The sequence below is a fragment of the Micropterus salmoides genome, unplaced genomic scaffold (assembly GCF_014851395.1).
Source record: "Micropterus salmoides isolate LMB-PRFRI ecotype aquatic unplaced genomic scaffold, ASM1485139v1 Ms_hic_scaffold_1589, whole genome shotgun sequence".
NCBI lineage: Eukaryota > Metazoa > Chordata > Actinopteri > Centrarchiformes > Centrarchidae > Micropterus > Micropterus salmoides.
In genome coordinates this window covers 28,684-49,714 of record NW_024040695.1, presented here as the reverse complement: position 1 = coordinate 49,714, position 21,031 = coordinate 28,684, and the positions used below count along the sequence as shown (strand labels likewise).

At 46.8% G+C, this 21,031-nt stretch overlaps 1 protein-coding gene and 1 pseudogene across 1 annotated transcript; one reads left to right on the top strand and one right to left on the bottom strand.

Annotated features, from left to right (window-relative positions):
- The first annotated feature begins 699 nt into the window (after nt 1-699).
- Nucleotides 700-3,780, top strand: LOC119904854 (annotated as a pseudogene).
- A 2,100-nt stretch (nt 3,781-5,880) lies between these two features.
- Nucleotides 5,881-13,715, bottom strand: LOC119904855 (DNA-directed RNA polymerase III subunit RPC7-like). The gene is given in 9 exon segments (XM_038721513.1): nt 5,881-6,275; nt 7,133-7,273; nt 7,359-7,453; nt 7,688-7,744; nt 7,846-7,914; nt 12,174-12,248; nt 12,251-12,302; nt 12,470-12,731; nt 13,391-13,715. Coding segments are annotated over 8 exon segments (696 nt in total). The 5' UTR covers nt 12,590-12,731; nt 13,391-13,715; the 3' UTR covers nt 5,881-6,188.
- Between the last annotated feature and the right edge of the window lie 7,316 nt (nt 13,716-21,031).

Here is a 21,031-nt window from a genome sequence, read left to right as displayed (position 1 = left end):
AGACTAAAGGTCCCAGTCATCATCTTCATCGATATCAGTTTGTAGAAGACACAATAACAAGTATTGCAGCTAGTAAGTCCTAGCGTTGTTATTAGTATGATGAGGAAAAATGTAACATCTCTTCATTTCAGCTGAACTTTATTGTCCCAACTCAGATTATTAAGTAATCATCTTATTTAACAGCTCTGGTCAGACTCTTGGTCAATCAGTCACTTTATTAGGAACTTACTGGACTGTAAAATCCAGCCACACCCAGATGTGTGACATCCAGACTTCAACAGCAACACAGTGGAGCTGAGACTTCTTAAATATCGGGACGTGACTGTATTTCAGTGGAAGGAGCGGCGTTTTCCCATAAACGGATATTAATAGAGTCCCAGTTGTTTATTGTCGCTGTTTCTGCAGCAGGTGTCAGTAAATCTGACTCCCGCGCGCTGCTCCTCATTCTGGCCCGATAGCGGCGCAGCCTGCCCACGACTGTCCACGCGTCCGCTCTGCGCTCTGATTGGCTGCAGTGGCCCAAACAGCCCGCGCTGGCCAATCGGAGAGCTCCACCCTCCAGCGGCTCGGCGTGTCCACGCCGCGTGCACGTGCTGCTCGGCGAAGGTAACGGACACCGATCCCCCGCCGGTATATAACTGCCCTCAAACTGTTTACCGACACGGACACCGAAACTGACGACCAAACAGCCCGTTTGTATTTGTTTACCGTAATATCTCGAGTTTAAATCATCTCTGTGACGGAGTTCATCAAATGTTATGACCATATTTTATTTCATTATTATCACTTTATTTCCCATCTAATTAAATTAGATTAGTTGTTTTATTGCGATCACCGGTCTCGGAACCTGAAGTTACACCAGTACCGGCACCGTCATGGTTCTGTCTCCGGGAACAAGCTGAAAGTCTTCCAGCTGGTCTTCTCGGACCCCGCCGGTCCTTCTACAGCAGCGGGGAGAAGCTGTCCGGCTCCGTGCTGCTGGAGGCGGCTCAGCCCTGCAGGGTGACCGGCCTCAGGGTCACCGCCGCCGGCTGCGCCCGGGTGGAGCACCGCGGCGGGAAGAACCGCAAGAACCGGAGCCAGGAGGTGGAGTACCTGAAGTACGAGGAGGAGCTGCGGCTGGAGGAGCAGCTCAGTAAAGGTACACAGCAGCGTGTATTTGTACTCTGTGTACTGTCAGTAGAGTTAAATCCCAACATGTGAAATATGTCGGATTGAGCCTTTAAAAGATGAACTGTTTAAATAAATAGCAGAAATATTAGATTTGTTCATGTGGATCGATTATTTCCACTCTCTTGTTGTTTAATTCTATATGAATTTGAAGTGAGATTTGACGGTAGATGGTAGTGAGATGGTAATTATCACAATATTTTCCTCAATAACAAAATAACATGTTCAATAAATGTTTGATTTAATTTATTTGCAACGAATCGGCTGCTAATGTTTCTATCGAAATGTTTATTTTGTTGATCTGTTTCTAATGATAAACACGATCCCTCTCTGGGATCACAGACACCACAGACTTCGGTCCAGACGTGAGACAACAGTTGTTGTGATTTATATAAATAAAACTGGATTGGATGATCAGTTCTGTATCGATCGATGACGTGGTGGCGTTTGTCCGCAGGCTCAGACGGCTGCTTCCTGCTGCAGCCGGCTAAACCTACAGCTTCCAGTTCGGCTTCGAGCTTCCTGCGGCCGGGTGAGTCCCACATCGATTACAGCGGATCTGATATCTGTCACTGATCGCAGCAGGTGATCCTGACGTGACCTCTGCTCTGGTTTCAGGCGCCTGGTGTCGTCCTACAAAGGAAAGTTCGGCTACGTCCGTTACTACGTGCGGGCGGTGCTGGACAAGCCTTCCCAGCATGCTTTGCAGTGTGAGAGGGAGTTTGAGGTGGAGGAGCCGCTGGATGTGAACCGACCCGACCTGCTGGTACGAAACACACACAACACGTCCAGCTGACCCGGTGTCAGGATCTGCCGAGTCAGATTTCAGTTTCCTGGTTCGGGGCCCGTCGTCACGCTGAGTCACCTAACTAACAACACGCCGTCTGTAATTAGATCTGATTGGTTAAACGCCGCAGTGTGAGGACGGGATCAATAACAACAAACAGTGCGCGATCACCATCTCACTCGCAGAACGTTCCTGAACATGCGACCGGGCCGACCGTCAGCGGGTCGTCCACTGATCACAGGGTCGGGGGTTCGATCCCCGGTCCACGTGTTGAAGAGTGCTGAACCAGCAGCTCCGATTAGAACCTCTGAACCACCCTCATCCTCTTGGTTCTGGTTCTGGGGGGGTTGTGCCCACTAACCCGACGCGTGGCAGACATCTGAACGACCTCCGCGATCTGTTATCGACATAAAGCCAGAACCAGCAGTCTCAGGTTCCTCTGGGTTCCACCAGGCTTTTTCTAACAAGCAGAACCAGAACTGAGTTTGCTGACAGGCCATTAGTCCGTGTATTGTGGTCTGGATCTTTACTGAGGTCTCTGTCCTCCTCAGGCTCCGGCTGCAGCCTCCAGACAGAAGAAGGTCACCTGCATGTTCATCCCTGACGGCCAGGTGTCCGTCAGCGCTCGGATCGACAGGAAGGGCTTCTGTGAGGGAGAAGACATCAACATCAGCGCCAAGTTTGAGAACACCTGTTCCCGTATCGTGGTCCCGAAGGCCGCCATCATCGCCAAACACTCGTATGTGGCCGACGGACACACCAAGGTGACGCCCGGACACGAGGATGGTTTCCTGACGCCGCGACGGGCCGAACGCTGACAGGAGCTCTGACCTCTGACTTTTACTCTGTTCAGGTTTTTCGTCAGAAACTGTCGGCGGTCCGAGGAAACCACATCATCTCCGGGATGTGCGACATGTGGCAGGGGAAGACCATCCGAGTCCCCAAACTGAAGCCGTCGCTGCTCGGCTGTGACATCATCAAGGTGGACTACGCCCTCATGGTGAGTCGTGGTCGATGGCAGCAGCATAGATCAGTACTTAACAAACGTACACGAGGTCGGGTGCTAACCTGCGCCTGCTCCCCCAGATCTACCTGCACATCCCCGGCAGCGAGAAGCTGGTCCTGGAGCTGCCCCTGGTCATCGGGACGATCCCGTTCAGCGGCGTGGGCAGCAGGACCAGCAGCATGAGCAGCCAGGCCGGGTCCCTGAGCAGCCAGGCCGGGTCCCTGAGCAGCTGGTCCTCCTTGCCCTCGGCCCCTCCCAGCTACAGTAACATCCACAGAGACCTGAGGGTGGACGGCCCCCGCACCCCGCTGCTCCAGGACTACGACGGCGTGGAGGACGACGAGGACGAGGGCGGGCTCTTCATGAGAGCGCCGGAGGTGTACTACCCCCCGCCCCCCGCCTACAGCGAGGTGAGCCCTGCCGCCATCGATGGTTTAGTCCGTCTCCTGTTCAGATCTCTGCACGTCCTCTTTTACCCCGCTGCTATAATCGACTCTTCCTGTCGTTGTGTTCAGGTCGATCAGGGCGCCGTCAACCCTCCTCAGGTTGTTCAGGTCTTCTGAGTACGACTTCTGCTCCAGCCACACGGCCGCCGGCATGACGGGGCCGACCGCCTGAGCTCGCCCGCCCGCCGGTGACACTCAGGACAGCGGCCGAGCCCCAGGACCGCCACGACTCGCCGTCTCCCGGCTTTGGCACTTTGTTTTGTTGTGAAAAGTTTTTTCTACGACAGTTTCAGGAAGTTCCAGCTGTAAATATGATGTAAATAAATGCAGATGTTTATTTTTTTACTAATAAATCAGTTCATGACTTTAAATCTGCGTCCGTGTTTCTCTGAGGACAAACCGTCGCTTTCCACAGAGGCCGGCCCGGCGTGAAACCGGTGAAGTGCGACGCCGTGAGACAGAACGCCACTGTCACGTTGTTGTTTTTATTTAACCGTGTTTGTTGAGATTTTGTTCATCTAAAATAAAATAAAAGCATAAAACACGGTATCATTAATACAACAGGAAATAATCAACCTTCCAAAGTGCCTCCATGAACCCAGTCGGCCACGTTTCACCTCAGAAACGTCTCAATGATTATAAAGATTCAGCAGAAGGAAAAGTACTTTTACTCAGGTACTGCACTTCAGTTTCAAAGTACTTACATGTATTATTACACGTGTCGCACGCCTCAGGAGCAGCGAGGGGTTAAGGACACACGGGTGGAACTGAACTCGGGTCTCTCTCACCAAAGGTATGTGTCTTATCCACTGCGCCATCAGCGCCACGTAGTAGATGAATACTTTTACACCGCGGTGTCTGCCGTCAGGGTCTGAATACTTCAGTTAACGACGACGTCTCGTCACCGAGGTGTTTTTATAAAACCTGAACCCTGTCGGTCTGAGACCTCTGACCCACTTCAGCTCGCTGCACACTGCAGACGTGTGATTCACGATGTTTAAAGGGCTGTTTGAGGGTCAAGACTTGGTTTTAGGGTTCAGGTTAGGGAATGCATTCTGTGTCAGAGGTGTGTGTGCGTGTAACCACGTCCCGCACGTTGACACTCATCGTGTTACAGCTGGCCTCCAGACCCCCCCCCCCCACTTCTCCTCCGTCTGCATGGCCGGCAGCCTCTCTGCTCTGATTGGTTGGCAGTTGATCCCAGACCGCGTGTGATTGGTCGAGGCCCCGGGGTCACTCGCTCAGAGCGTGATCGGGTGTCTGAGTCGGCGCCAGCGCTCCTCTTTCTGTTTCCACATTTGGAATGAGTGAGCTAATGCTAACGTTAGCTCTGAGTCAAAAGGAGGTCAGAGGTCACGACTGAGGACAACGTGCTGCTGCAGCTCAGCGTTCACTTCAACCAGCGACAGCGAACACACCACCAGCCAATCACAGCCGAGACGGTTATTAACGCGTTATCAATCAACTTAGTCTGGGGGGGGGTTCACCCGCTGTCAGTGGGACAATCTGAACCAGGAGCGTAAACCAGGTCATAGATCTGATCCACATCGTTACAGGACAGTTTCCAGCTTCTCCTCATGGAGCACAGGATCCTGTCCCCCTTTTTAAAAACGGAACCACCACCCTGGTCTGGTTCAGTTACCACTTGACACCCTGGCATCCCAGTACCTGCTGCTCCAGGAGACCCCTGGACCGACCAAGTCTGAGAGTCCTCCTTCTTAGTCCGCCACCACGACAGGAACCCAAGACCTCCTGACCTGAACTCCCAGCAGGGAACACATCGATTATTGATCCTAACTGCAGTCCTGAGCCGGTCTGCAGGCTCTTTATGGAGCTTTGTCGGTACTACCTGCCGGGACTAATTATCTGTACTTAAGTATACTTTTGTGGTACTTGTACTTTCCTTGAATATTTCCACTGTACTTTTCTCTCCTCTACTCTCACTGGATCACTTCACTTCGGGTACTTTAATCTGCAGCAATGCTTCATGGTCTATAACAGGATGTTATTGTAGACAGAATGTGTATTTATTGAGATATCGAGCCTAAAATATCCAGATATTATTTATGAGCTCAGATTTAATCCAGTAATAATATTACTATTCTGAAATGGGCCGGTCTGCGTAATGAGTACTTTGAGTGTATTTTGATGCCAATACTTGCTGGTAACAGAGTATTTCTGCAGTATTAGTACTGTCAATGACGCATTCTTCAGTGTGTGTATTTTGTGTTTTACACACAGATTAGTAGTTAAACTGAAGTAAATGATCGAGTTTTTCTTCCACCTGATTAAAGGCGACGTTCTGATGTCAGGATGAAGTTTTGCAGTAAAACTTTTAGGAACAACATGATGCTAAAATACTTTTCCTCACATCAACATTTCCTTTCTGTTTTACTGACTGACTGTGAATCAAGTGTTTGGTTGTATTGATCAGCCTCTGAGAGCTAAATATTCCCACCACGCCCTGAACGCCTCGTGTAGCCGTTTATTACCCAACAGCCACAACAAACACACAGAATTCACTTTTCTGATAAAAACATAAAACACAGATACAAAAGTTAAAAACGTTGGAACGACATGAACGCAGAGGGCTCCTGGCGACGCCTTATTGGCTCCTGGCGGCTCCTCATGGCTCCTGGCGGCTCCTCATGGCTCCTGGCAGCTCCTCATGGCTCCTGGCGGCTCCCTCTGCTGACTCGTCCCTTTCAGAAACAGTAAAAAGTCAAACAGCTGCTGGACGGTTCGTCTCTGCGGAGACAGAAGCAGACGTGCTGGTGTTTCAGTAAATAGCCTCGTCCATGTTGTCGTCGCTGTCTCCACCAAACTCCTCCCCGTTATCGAAGTACGACATGACGTAGTCCGTCTCCTGCGGAGCAGAAGGTCAAAGGTCAGAGCTCAACATCAAACTGTCATGTTCTTACATTAAATGCTCTCAGCGGCGACGAGCGAGCTCCACTTCAGTGTTTAGTCACTACCTGAATCTGCTGCCTCTCTCCTCACCTTCCTCTTCCTGTACACACCTGCGGCCCCGCCCCTTCCTGCACACACCTGCCGGCCCCGCCCCTTCCTGTACACACCTGCCGGCCCCGCCCCTTCCTGTACACACCTGCCGGCCCCGCCCCTTCCTGTACGTCTCTGCTGTCTTTCTCCATCAGCAGCACGTTTTATAAAGTCACCTGCAACGGTGCGTTCACTGTCGCTCCATTCTTGTACAATGTCCACTGTGTCTGCGTCCTCTAACTTCCCGTCACTGCATTTAAGGTCAGCTGGACGTCCAATCGTATCAATATTACACCGTAAAACTGATGTATCGTCTTCCAGCTGCGTGCGTCACATGGAGAAACCCTCTGTGTGTTTCAGACAGCGTGCTGCATCAGGTTCATCAGGAACCGCATCACTATCATTAAACTGATGTTTGTGTCTTTACTGAACAGCTGGAGGGTTTCACGCTGACGTCTGAGGATGTGAAGGAGCAGCTGATTCCGTCTCTGCAGGCTTCAGGCTGATGAATCAATCAACAGTCCTGACTGACTGCAGATCCCGGAGCTGAGCGGCTTCCTGTCCTCAGACCTCATGAAAACAGCTCGGACACACAGTGACATCATTTCCTGAATGATTTACATTTTGCTGAACTGAACGCCACCCCCCCCCCCCCCCCCAGTGCTGCCGCTAAACAAACCAAAGTTCATTCATAAAAACCTTGTTTTAATAAAAACCTCTCACCTCCTCAAACTCTTCCTCGTCGTACTCCTCCTCTCCCTCGGCCTCCTCTTCCTCTGGTTTCTTCTTCTTCTTCTCCCCTCCCTCCTCCTCCTCCTCCTCCTCCTCTCCCGAGCTCCCCCGCTCCTCCTTCTTTTCCAGACTCTGATACACATTAAGGTGGAAAGGTGTTTAGTTTGGACTGAGGATCTGGAGATAGTGCAGCTACTTCCTGTCCCCGGAGTCTCACCTCCAGTTTGAGCAGCACTTCCTCTTTCTCTTTCACTCGTTTCTTCTTCTGAGCAGGCTGAAGTCTGTCAGAGTGACCGCCTGCGGCCGAAACACCTGAGAGACACAGAACAGGGCGTTACACGCCCAACGGTCACTCATCCACCCAGAAATCACCAACACATCCAGCGGCTGAAGCAGAGCAGGCTCAGCGCGTCCTTCTGTCCGTCTTAATAAAGTTTGTTCAAACATCAGGAACACTGACAGAACGGAGCCCGTTTCAGCTCACGTACTGCTACTACATAGTCTGTACTGCATGTACTGCATGTACTGCATGTACTGTGTACTCACCATCTCTGGCAGGTTTCTTCACGTGGACTCTGAGCTCTTTAGGGAATCTCTTCCAGTCTGAGTCAAAAACAACAACAAGTCATCAATAATAATAATTAATACGGACGATGATGATGGTGACGATGATGATGGTGACGATGATGATGGTGGCGTCTCACCTGGAGTCCAGTCTGTCGTTCCGTCTGTCGGCTCACTGCTGTGATATTTATCAGAGTATCTCTCCACATCTGGAAACACAGTCAGCTGATAGTTACTGTTACAGAGTGTGTGTTTGTGTTACAGTGTGTGTGTGTTACAGTGTGTGTGTGTGCGTTACAGTGTGTGTTTGTGTTACAGTGTGTGTGTGTGTGTTACAGTGTGTGTGTGTGCGTTACAGTGTGTGTTTGTGTTACAGTGTGTGTTTGTGTTACAGTGTGTGTGTGCGTTACAGTGTGTGTTTGTGTTACAGTGTGTGTGTGTTACAGTGTGTGTGTGCGTTACAGTGTGTGTTTGTGTTACAGTGTGTGTTTGTGTTACAGTGTGTGTGTGTGCGTTACAGTGTGTGTTTGTGTTACAGTGTGTGTGTGTTACAGTGTGTGTGTGTGCGTTACAGTGTGTGTGTGTGCGTGTTACAGTGTGTGTGTTTGTGTTACAGTGTGTGTGTGTTTGTGTTACAGTGTGTGTGTGTTTGTGTTACAGTGTGTGTGTGCGTGTTACAGTGTGTGTGTTTGTGTTACAGTGTGTGTGTGTTTGTTACAGTGTGTGTGTGTGCGTTACAGTGTGTGTGTTTGTGTTACAGTGTGTGTGTGTTATAGTTTGTGTGTGCGTTACAGTGTGTGTGCGTTATAGTGTGTGTGCGTTACAGTGTGTGTGTGCGTTACAGTGTGTGTGTGTGCGTTACAGTGTGTGTTTGTGTTACAGTGTGTGTGTGTTACAGTGTGTGTTTGTGTTACAGTGTGTGTTTGTGTTACAGTGTGTGTTTGTGTTACAGTGTGTGTTTGTGTTACAGTGTGTGTGTTACAGTGTGTGTGTGTGCGTTACAGTGTGTGTGTGCGTTACAGTGTGTGTTTGTGCTACAGTGTGTGTTTGTGTTACAGTGTGTGTGTGCGTTACAGTGTGTGTGCGTTACAGTGTGTGTTTGTGTTACAGTGTGTTTGTGTTACAGTGTGTGTGTGTTACAGTGTGTGTGTGTTACAGTGTGTTTGTGTTACAGTGTGTTTGTGTTACAGTGTGTGTGTGCGTTACAGTGTGTTTGTGTTACAGTGTGTTTGTGTTACAGTGTGTGTGTGCGTTACAGTGTGTGTGTGCGTGTTACAGTGTGTGTGTGTGCGTTACAGTGTGTGTGTGTGCGTTACAGTGTGTGTGTGCGTTACAGTGTGTGTGTGCGTTACAGTGTGTGTGTGTGCGTTACAGTGTGTGTGTGCGTTACAGTGTGTGTGTGCGTTACAGTGTGTGTGTGCGTTACAGTGTGTGTGTGTGTTACAGTGTGTGTGTGTGCGTTACAGTGTGTGTGTTTGTGTTACAGTGTGTGTGTGTTTGTGTTACAGTGTGTGTGTGTTTGTGTTACAGTGTGTGTGTGTGCGTTACAGTGTGTGTGTGTTTGTGTTACAGTGTGTGTGTGTTTGTGTTACAGTGTGTGTTTGTGTTACAGTGTGTGTTTGTGTTACAGTGTGTGTTTGTGTTACAGTGTGTGTGTGCGTTACAGTGTGTGTGTGCGTTACAGTGTGTGTTTGTGTTACAGTGTGTGTGTGTGCGTTACAGTGTGTGTGTGTGCGTGTTAGAGTGTGTGTGTGTGTGTTACAGTGTGTGTGTGTTTGTGTTACAGTGTGTGTGTGTTTGTGTTACAGTGTGTGTGTGTGTGTTACAGTGTGTGTGTTTGTGTTACAGTGTGTGTGTTTGTGTTACAGTGTGTGTGTTTGTGTTACAGTGTGTGTGTGTGTGTTACAGTGTGTGTGTGTGTTACAGTGTGTGTGTGTGTGTGTGCGTTACAGTGTGTGTGTGTGCGTTACAGTGTGTGTGTGCGTTACAGTGTGTGTGTGTGCGTTACAGTGTGTGTGTGCGTTATAGTGTGTGTGTGTGTGTTACAGTGTGTGTGTGTGCGTTACAGTGTGTGTGTTACAGTGTGTGTGTGTTTGTGTTACAGTGTGTGTGTGCTTGTGTTACAGTGTGTGTGTTTGTGTTACAGTGTGTGTGTGTTTGTGTTACAGTGTGTGTGTGTGTGTTACAGTGTGTGTGTGTGTTACAGTGTGTGTGTGTGTGTTACAGTGTGTGTGTGTGTTACAGTGTGTGTGTGTGCGTTACAGTGTGTGTGTGCGTTATAGTGTGTGTTTGTGTTACAGTGTGTGTGTTTGTGTTACAGAGTGTGTGTTTGTGTTACAGTGTGTGTGTGCGTTATAGTGTGTGTGTTGTGTTACAGTGTGTGTGTTTGTGTTACTGTGCGTGTGTTTGTGTTACTGTGCGTGCGTGTGCGTTACAGTGTGTGCGTTACAGTGTGTGCGTTACAGTGTGTGCGTTACAGTGTGTGCGTTACAGTGTGTGTGTTACAGTGTGTGCGTTACAGTGTGTGTGTTTGTGTTACAGTGTGTGTGTGCGTTATAGTGTGTGTGTTTGTGTTACAGTGTGTGTGTGCGTTATAGTGTGTGTGTTTGTGTTACAGTGTGTGTGTTTGTGTTACAGTGTGTGTGTTTGTGTTACAGTGTGTGTGTGCGTTACAGTGTGTGTGTTTGTGTTACAGTGTGTGTGTGCGTTACAGAGTGTGTGTTTGTGTTACAGTGTGTGTGTGCGTTACAGTGTGTGTTTGTGTTACAGTGTGTGTGCGTTACAGTGTGTGTGTTTGTGTTACAGTGTGTGTGTGCGTTATAGTGTGTGTGTTTGTGTTACAGTGTGTGTGTTTGTGTTACAGTGTGTGTGTGCGTTACAGTGTGTGCGTTACAGTGTGTGTGTTTGTGTTACAGTGTGTGTGTGCGTTACAGTGTGTGTGTTTGTGTTACAGTGTGTGTGTGTGCGTTACAGAGTGTGTGTTTGTGTTACAGTGTGTGTGTGCGTTACAGAGTGTGTGTTTGTGTTACAGTGTGTGTGTGCGTTATAGTGTGTGTGTTTGTGTTACAGTGTGTGTGCGTTTAGTGTGTGTGCGTTATAGTGTGTGTGTTTGTGTTACAGTGTGTGTTTGTGTTACAGTGTGTGTGTGCGTTACAGTGTGTGTGTGCGTTACAGTGTGTGTGTTTGTGTTACAGTGTGTGTGCGTTACAGTGTGTGTGTTTGTGTTACAGTGTGTGTGTGCGTTACAGTGTGTGTGTTTGTGTTACAGTGTGTGTGTGCGTTACAGTGTGTGTGTTTGTGTTACAGTGTGTGTGCGTTACAGTGTGTGTGTTTGTGTTACAGTGTGTGTGTGCGTTACAGTGTGTGTGTGCGTTACAGTGTGTGTGTTTGTGTTACAGTGTGTGTGTGCGTTATAGTGTGTGTTTGTGTTACAGTGTGTGTTTGTGTTACAGTGTGTGTGTGCGTTACAGTGTGTGTGTGCGTTACAGTGTGTGTGTGTTACAGTGTGTGTGCGTTTAGTGTGTGTTTGTGTTACAGTGTGTGTTTGTGTTACTGTGCGTGCGTGTGCGTACAGTGTGTGCGTTACAGTGTGTGCGTTACAGTGTGTGCGTTACAGTGTGTGCGTTACAGTGTGTGCGTTACAGTGTGTGCGTTACAGTGTGTGTTTGTGTTACAGTGTGTGTGTGTGCGTTACAGTGTGTGTGTGCGTTACAGTGTGTGTGTTTGTGTTACAGTGTGTGTGTGTGTTACAGTGTGTGTGTGTGTTACAGTGTGTGTGTGCGTTACAGTGTGTGTGTTTGTGTTACAGTGTGTGTGCGTTACAGTGTGTGTGTGTGTGTTACAGTGTGTGTGTGCGTTACAGTGTGTGTGTGCGTTACAGTGTGTGTGTTTGTGTTACAGTGTGTGTGTGCGTTATAGTGTGTGTGTTTGTGTTACAGTGTGTGTGTTTGTGTTACAGTGTGTGTGCGTTACAGTGTGTGTGTGTGTTACAGTGTGTGTGTGTTACAGTGTGTGTGTGCGTTATAGTGTGTGTGTTTGTGTTACAGTGTGTGTGTTTGTGTTACAGTGTGTGTGTGCGTTACAGTGTGTGTGTGTGTTACAGTGTGTGTGTGCGTTATAGTGTGTGTGTTTGTGTTACAGTGTGTGTGTTTGTGTTACAGTGTGCGTGTGCGTTACAGTGTGTGTGCGTTACAGTGTGTGTGTGTGTTACAGTGTGTGTGTGTTACAGTGTGTGTGTGCGTTATAGTGTGTGTGTTGTGTTACAGTGTGTGTGTGCGTTATGTGTGTGTTTGTGTTACAGTGTGTGTGTTTGTGTTACAGTGTGTGTGTTTGTGTTACAGTGTGCGTGTGCGTTACAGTGTGTGCGTTACAGTGTGTGCGTTACAGTGTGTGTGTTTGTGTTACAGTGTGTGTGTGCGTTACAGAGTGTGTGTTTGTGTTACAGTGTGTGTGTGCGGTGACCTCTGACCTCTGTGTGCAGCAGCTGGCTGGATGAAGCAGGGCAGACTCTTCATGGCTCCTCTGAACTCCTGTTTGAGAGCTACAGGTACTCCGCCTCCTCCCCACCTGCCAGGGGGAGGGGCTTCTGCTCCATCACCTGGACAACAACACACACACACAGAGTTAACCACAAACTCCCAGAGTGCACTGCTGTCGGAAACATCCAGTCAGATGTGGAGTACGAAACGCTGCTGACTTCTGTTGTCAGGTTGTTTTTATGTGAACATGAGCGAACAGGTAACCAGGTGTGTGTGTGTGTCTCACAGGAAACAGAGGTGTAGGCTGCTGGATGGACGGAGGTAAACTGTCTCCTCTGTTGATGCCGACTGCCTCCACGCTGAAAGTCATCATCCTCCGCCCCCGCCCACGACCTCGCCCCGCCATCGCCACCTGGATCGGACCGCACCGGGCTGTAGCGGGTCAGAGGGGGTCGGGGTGCAAGGTGGAACTGCAGCTGGTTGGAGGTGTTCTGTCAGGTGGGGACCTTCAGGGCCTTCGTAGTTCAGACTAAATCAATATGGAAAGACTGTCTGTCACTATTTAAACTGTTCGTAAAGTTTTCAGGTTTATTTATTCACAACGAAGTGATGTGGCTGCAGGTTTCACACAGCAGGTGTGACACAGCACCTTGGCTCCCTGCAGGTGTGTCAGCTGACTGTAAATAAAGGTGAGGCAGACGCAGCAGTCTGAACTCAAACTTTACTGGAGGTTCGGTGGAGTTCACCTCATTTAGTATATTTAGGATCACTTACAGTTTGTTCACTGACCGTCTCCTCCAAGCAGCTCAAGCTGTGTTAGCAGAGTTAGCATGTGAGCTGTGTTAGCATGTGAGCTGTGTTAGCATGTGAGCTGTGTTAGCATGTGAGCTGTGTTAGCATGTGAGCAGAGTTAGCATGTGAGCTGTGTTAGCATGTGAGCTGTGTTAGCAGAGTTAGCATGTGAGCAGAGTTAGCATGTGAGCTGTGTTAGCATGTGAGCTGTGTTAGCAGAGTTAGCATGTGAGCAGAGTTAGCATGTGAGCTGTGTTAGCATGTGAGCTGTGTTAGCAGAGTTAGCATGTGAGCTGTGTTAGCAGAGTTAGCATGTGAGCTGTGTTAGCATGTGAGCTGTGTTAGCATGTGAGCTGTGTTAGCATGTGAGCTGTGTTAGCAGAGTTAGCTGCGTTAGCCGGACGCAGTGCAGTACCTCCAGTCTGTGTCTCCGTGTTGTTGCTGAACGTCCCTCCGGTTCTCCTCCTGCTCCGCCGCGGCTCATCTTCTCACCGGGAGGAAACCGCACAGCTTCCTGTTTCTCAGCGGATCATCAGCACAATAAAACATTTTTGTTTACATCAACCACCGCGCCATTACTTCTTCTTCTTCTTCTTCGGTGGTGTGCAGCTCCGGCCTGTTCCCGCCGCCTGCTGTCCGGAGGCAACAGAGCGTGGACAAAATAACCAGAACACGGCTTTAGATAAAAAGGAAGTCAGCACGTCGTCACGTTTTTAGTTGAAGACGTGCTTTCAGCGCACCTACTGTGACGTGTCTGACATGAACCACCTGTCGCCTCCAGCCGCAGCTGTGACTGAGTCTGAATCAGAATCGGGTTTGTTGCCAGGTACGTTTTCACATACGAGGAATTTGGCTTGGGATGAACTGGTGCTTACAGAACACATAAACAAAAATAGTAATATAAATAGATAAAAAGTAAGGAGAACAAAAAATAATAGTACTATAATACTATGCTGACAAGTATGTGCAAAAGTTGACAACATGAGCATAAAGCACAGATGAGCGTTGTTGTAAAGTGTGGGGTCAGGAGAGCGAACGATGCGCTGCAGCCTTGTCCCTGGCGGTGGCTGCAGCGTACCAGATGGTGATGGAGGAGGTGAGGATGGACTCCATGATGGCGGTGTAGAAGTGCACCGTCATTGTCTTTGGCAGGCTGAACTTCTTTAGCTGCCGCATGAAGTGCATCCTCTGCTGGGTCTTCTTGGTGAGGGAGGTGATGTTCAGCTCTGACTTGAGGTCCTGGGAGATGATGGTGCCCAGGAAGCGGAAGGAGTCCACAGTGGTGACTGGGGAGTCTCACAGGATGATGGAGGAGGGGGCTGGCTCTTCCTGAAGTCGACCATCACATCTCCACCGTCTTCAGATGGTCGATCTCCCACCTGTAGGCGGACTCGTCCCCACCTGAGATGAGCCCAATGAGGGTGGTGTCGTCCGCAAACTTCAGGAGCTTGACAGACTGGTGACTGGAGTGGCAGCTGTTGGTGTACAGGGAGAAGAGAAGGGGAGAGAACGCAGCCTTGAGGGGAACCGTTGCTGAGGGTCGAATATTACTCACTAACATGTTATATCAACACTGTGATGTGACGGAGAAGCTTCTTCACAGGCTGATGGAAGGAAACGTTTAAAATCATGTTTATGCTGGAGAATTTCCTTCGTTTCCTCCCTCTCCTTCCTTCCTATCTCCTTCGTTTCCTTCCTCTCTTTCTTTCTCCTCCCTCTCCTTCCTTCCTATCTCCTTTGTTTCCTTCCTCTCTTTCTTCTCCTCCCTCTCCTTCCTTCCTCTCCATCGTTTCCTTCCTCTCCTCCCTCTCCTTCCTTCCTCTCCATCGTTCCTTCCTCTCCTCCCTCTCCTTCCTTCCTATCTCCTTTGTTTCCTTCCTCTCCTCCCTCTCCTTCCTTCCTCTCCATCGTTTCCTTCGTTTCCTCCCTCTCCTTCCTTCCTATCTCCTTTGCTTCCTTCCTCTCTTTCTCTCCTCCCTCTCCTTCCTTCCTCTCCTTTGTTTCCTTCCTCTCCTCCCTCTCCTTCCTTCCTCTCCATCGTTTCCTTCCTCTCCTCCCTCTCCTTCCTTCCTATCTCCTTTGTTTCCTTCCTCTCTTTCTTCTCCTTCCTCTCCTCCCTCTCTTCCCTCTTGTTTCTCTCCTTCCTTCCTCTCCTCCCTCTTCTTCCTCTCCTTCCTTCCTCTCCTTCGTTTCGTTCCTCTCCTCCCTCTTCTTCCTCTCCTTCCTTCCTCTCCATCGTTTCCTTCCTCTCCTCCCTCTCCTTCCTTCCTATCTCCTTGTTTTCCTTCCTCTCTTTCTTCTCCTCCTCCTCTTCTCCTCTCCTTCCTTCCTATGCTTCGTTTCCTTCCTCTCCTCCCTCTCCTTCCTTCCTATCTCCTTTGTTTCCTTCCTCTCTTTTCTTCTCCTCCCTCTCCTTCCTTCCTCTCCATCGTTTCCTTCCTCTCCTCCCTCTCCTTCCTTCCTATCTCCTTTGTTTCCTTCCTCTCTTTCTTCTCTTTCCTCTCCTCCCTCTCTTCCCTCTTGTTTCTCTCCTTCCTTCCTCTCTCCCTCTTCTTCCTCTCCTTCCTTCCCTCCTCGTTTCGTTCCTGTCCTCCCCTCTTCTTCCTCTCCTTCCTTCCTCTCCATCGTTTCCTTCCTCTCCTCCCTCTCCTTCCTTCCTATCTCCTTTGTTTCCTTCCTCTCTTTCTCTCCCCTCTTCTTCCTCTCCTTCCTTCCTATGCTTCGTTTTCCTTCCTCTCCTCCCTCTCCTTCCTTCCTATCTCCTTTGTTTCCTTCCTCTCTTTCTTCTCCTCCCTCTTCTTCCTCTCCTTCCTTCCTATGCTTCGTTTCCTTCCTCTCCTCCCTCTCCTTCCTTCCTATCTCCTTTGTTTCCTTCCTCTCTTTCTTCTCCTCCCTCTTCTTCCTCTCCTTCCTTCCTATGCTTCGTTTCCTTCCTCTCCTCCCTCTGACCTTATTTCTTTCCTTCCATCCGTCCTCTCTTCTTGTTATCCTCCCCCCATCTCATTATAATCCGGCAGCTCCATGTTGACCTCTGCTTTGACCCCCCCAGCTGACCTCAGGGTCAGTGTCACCCCCTCCCCCCCTTCCCTGTGGTCCCTGTGGTCCCTGCGGCCCTGTGGCCCCCTCCCCTGCTCTCAGAGGCCCCACCCCCAGCCGTCAGTCCCTGTGAGGTCAGTTTGAGTCAGACCTTCAGGGGTTCAGCAGCTTCAGACCTCAGGTCTCGTTTGTACATTTTATAAAGAAGCTAAAGAGGACTCAGAAGAAGGAGAAGAGGTTTTATTTGAGTTTCTGCCGGAGCTGCTGGATGTTTGTGTTTCTGATGATTTGGATTTAACCTGAAACATGAAGACGATGATGATGAAGATGCTGCTGCTGCTGGGACTCTGCTGCTCAGGTCTGATGTCTGCTACTCAATATATTCTACAGAAATACCAGAAATACACAGAAACATATAATGAACGAGACATCCCTTACACAGAATTTTAATACTGTGTTATTGTAGAAGAGAGAAAATCCGACTGATCAATAGCAGCTAGATGTCTTTCTCTGTCGTCTCTGCGGACAGACGTTACTGAAAACAATATAAAATCCTCAGATGTGAAACTTTATTGAAATCATGTACAAACATGCAGAGAATATTAATGTTGGACACATCAAACCACATGACGAGGGACCATCAACACCTGCAGCACAGAATAATTTAACATAATGTGATATAATGTGTAATGTGCTATCATGTAATATATATTAATGTCCTTTCTTATATTTGAATTCAGCCTGCTCGAGTTTTTGTGCTTGTGAATTAGAATGATGACGTTTTTATCTGGTTTGTTGTTGTTGTTATTTATTTGTATTGTGCACGTTGGTATTTGCTGTTGGATTATGGGATGTCTCCCTGCAGCTCAGAACACTTTGGACACGAGGATCTGAAGACGTTTAGTGAGAATAGTGAAAATAAGACAAACTGACTGAAAGTAAACAAGGAAGTTAGAAAAAACAAGAATATTTCATTTGTTAGAAATAAATTCAATATTCAAATTATTTTATATATTTATTTATATTATTTTTAATCATTTATATTTATGTTGTGTCACTGAGAAGGTCTGAGGGTGCAGACAGACGGTCGTCACTGAATATTCATCAGCCTCATTTTCATACAGACGGTCAGAGTGAGTGTGTGTTAGTGTGTGTGTGTGTGTGTGTTGGTGAGTATGTTAGTGTGTGTGTTGGTGAGTATGTTAGTGTGTGTGTTGTGAGTATGTTAGTGTGTGTGTTGGTGAGTGTGTTAGTGTGTGTCTGTGTGTGTGTTGGTGAGTGTGTTAGTGTGTGTGTTAGTGTGTGTGTGTGTTGGTGAGTGTGTTAGTGTGTGTGTGTGTTGGTGAGTGTGTTAGTGTGGTCTGTGTGTGTGTTGGTGAGTGTGTTAGTGTGTGTGTGTTGGTGAGTGTGTTAGTGTGTGTCTGTGTGTGTGTTGGTGAGTGTGTTAGTGTGTGTGTGTGTTGGTGAGTGTGTTAGTGTGTGTGTGTGTTGGTGAGTGTGTTAGTGTGTGTGTGTTGGTGAGTATGTTAGTGTGTGTGTGTGTCTGTGTGTGTGTTGGTGAGTGTGTTAGTGTGTGTGTGTGTGGTGAGTGTGTTAGTGTGTGTGTGTGTTGGTGAGTATGTTAGTGTGTGTGTTGTGAGTGTGTTAGTGTGTGTGTGTTGGTGAGTAGTTAGTGTGTGTGTGTGTTGGTGAGTGTGTTAGTGTGTGTGTGTGTTGGTGAGTGTGTTAGTGTGTGTGTGTTGGTGAGTGTGTTAGTGTGTGTGTGTTGGTGAGTATGTTAGTGTGTGTGTTGGTGAGTGTTGCTCTTGAACTTGAGTGTCGGCCTCTCCTCTGTGTTTGTCTTTGTGCCTCTGAGCTTCAGAGTGACGACGTTTTAATGAAATAATAAAACTCAAAGTTCTTAACATGTCAACCTTTGACCCTCAGCTCTGTCTGCTGCTCATGCCTTCAAGACCAGTCTGAGGGTTTACACCTCTTATAGTTAGTACACACACTGAGTATAATGGATAGTATGTATGTTGACCAAATACTGGTAGGATTTGGTCAACATACATAATATAACTGGTAGTATTTGGTCCACACTAAGTTTAACTGGTAGTATTTGGTCCACACTAAGTTTAAGTGGTAGTATTTGGTCCACACTAAGTTTAAGTGGTAGTATTGGTCCACACTAAGTTTAACTGGTAGTATTTGGTCCACACTAAGTTTAAGTGGTAGTATTTGGTCCACACTAAGTTTAAGTGGTAGTATTTGGTCCACACTAAGTTTAACTGGTAGTATTTGGTCCACACTAAGTTTAAGTGGTAGTATTTGGTCCACACTAAGTTTAAGTGGTAGTATTTGGTCCACACTAAGTTTAACTGGTAGTATTTGGTCCACACTAAGTTTAACTGGTAGTATTTGGTCCACACATAGTATAAGTGGTAGTATTTGGTCCACACTAAGTTTAAGTGGTAGTATTTGGTCCACACTAAGTTTAAGTGGTAGTATTTGGTCCACACTAAGTTTAACTGGTAGTATTTGGTCCACACATAGTATAAGTGGTAGTATTTGGTCCACACTAAGAGTATAAGTGGTAGTATTTGGTCCACACTAAGAGTATAAGTGGTAGTATTTGGTCCACACTAAGAGTATAAGTGGTAGTATTTGGTCCACACTAAGAGTATAAGTGGTAGTATTTGGTCCACACTAAGAGTATAAGTGACCAAATACTGGTAGGATTTGGTCAACATACATAATATAACTGGTAGTATTTGGTCCACACTAAGTTTAACTGGTAGTATTTGGTCCACACTAAGTTTAAGTGGTAGTATTTGGTCCACACTAAGTTTAAGTGGTAGTATTTGGTCCACACTAAGTTTAACTGGTAGTATTTGGTCCACACTAAGTTTAAGTGGTAGTATTTGGTCCACACTAAGTTTAAGTGGTAGTATTTGGTCCACACTAAGTTTAACTGGTAGTATTTGGTCCACACTAAGTTTAAGTGGTAGTATTTGGTCCACACTAAGTTTAAGTGGTAGTATTTGGTCCACACTAAGTTTAACTGGTAGTATTTGGTCCACACTAAGTTTAACTGGTAGTATTTGGTCCACACATAGTATAAGTGGTAGTATTTGGTCCACACTAAGTTTAAGTGGTAGTATTTGGTCCACACTAAGTTTAAGTGGTAGTATTTGGTCCACACTAAGTTTAACTGGTAGTATTTGGTCCACACATAGTATAAGTGGTAGTATTTGGTCCACACTAAGAGTATAAGTGGTAGTATTTGGTCCACACTAAGAGTATAAGTGGTAGTATTTGGTCCACACTAAGAGTATAAGTGGTAGTATTTGGTCCACACTAAGAGTATAAGTGGTAGTATTTGGTCCACACTAAGAGTATAAGTGGTAGTATTTGGTCCACACTAAGAGTATAAGTGGTAGTATTTGGTCCACACATAGTATAACTGGTAGTATTTGGTTCACACACATAGTATAACTGGTAGTATTTGGTCCACACTAAGAGTATAAGTGGTAGTATTTGGTCCACACATAGTATAAGTGGTAGTATTTGGTCCACACTAAGAGTATAAGTGGTAGCATTTGGTCCACACATAGTATAAGTGGTAGTATTTGGTCCACACTAAGAGTATAAGTGGTAGTATTTGGTTCACACACATAGTATAACTGGTAGTATTTGGTCCACACTAAGTTTAAGTGGTAGTATTTGGTCCACACTAAGTTTAAGTGGTAGTATTTGGTCCACACTAAGTTTAACTGGTAGTATTTGGTCCACACTAAGTTTAACTGGTAGTATTTGGTCCACACTAAGTTTAAGTGGTAGTATTTGGTCCACACTAAGTTTAACTGGTAGTATTTGGTCCACACTAAGTTTAACTGGTAGTATTTGGTCCACACTAAGTTTAACTGGTAGTATTTGGTCCACACTAAGTTTAACTGGTAGTATTTGGTCCACACTAAGTTTAACTGGTAGTATTTGGTCCACACATAGTATAAGTGGTAGTATTTGGTCCACACTAAGTTTAAGTGGTAGTATTTGGTCCACACTAAGTTTAAGTGGTAGTATTTGGTCCACACTAAGTTTAACTGGTAGTATTTGGTCCACACAAAATATAAGTGGTAGTATTTGGTCCACACTAAGAGTATAAGTGGTAGTATTTGGTCCACACTAAGAGTATAAGTGATAGTATTTGGTCAACACACATAGTATAAGTGGTAGTATTTGGTCCACACTAAGAGTATAAGTGGTAGTATTTGGTCAACACACATAGTATAAGTGGTAGTATTTGGTCCACACTAAGAGTATAAGTGGTAGTATTTGGTCAACACTAAGAGTATAAGTGGTAGTATTTGGTCCACACTAAGAGTATAAGTGGTAGTATTTGGTCCACACTAAGAGTATAAGTGGTAGTATTTGGTCCACACTAAGAGTATAAGTGGTAGTATTTGGTCCACACTAAGAGTATAAGTGGTAGTATTTGGTCCACACATAGTATAACTGGTAGTATTTGGTTCACACACATAGTATAACTGGTAGTATTTGGTCCACACTAAGAGTATAAGTGGTAGTATTTGGTCCACACATAGTATAAGTGGTAGTATTTGGTCCACACTAAGAGTATAAGTGGTAGCATTTGGTCCACACATAGTATAAGTGGTAGTATTTGGTCCACACTAAGAGTATAAGTGGTAGTATTTGGTTCACACACATAGTATAACTGGTAGTATTTGGTCCACACTAAGAGTATAAGTGGTAGTATTTGGTCCACACATAGTATAAGTGGTAGTATTTGGTCCACACTAAGAGTATAAGTGGTAGTATTTGGTCCACACATAGTATAAGTGGTAGTATTTGGTCCACACATAGTATAAGTGGTAGTATTTGGTCCACACTAAGAGTATAAGTGGTAGTATTTGGTTCACACACATAGTATAACTGGTAGTATTTGGTCCACACTAAGAGTATAAGTGGTAGTATTTGGTCCACACAAAATATAAGTGGTAGTATTTGGTCCACACTA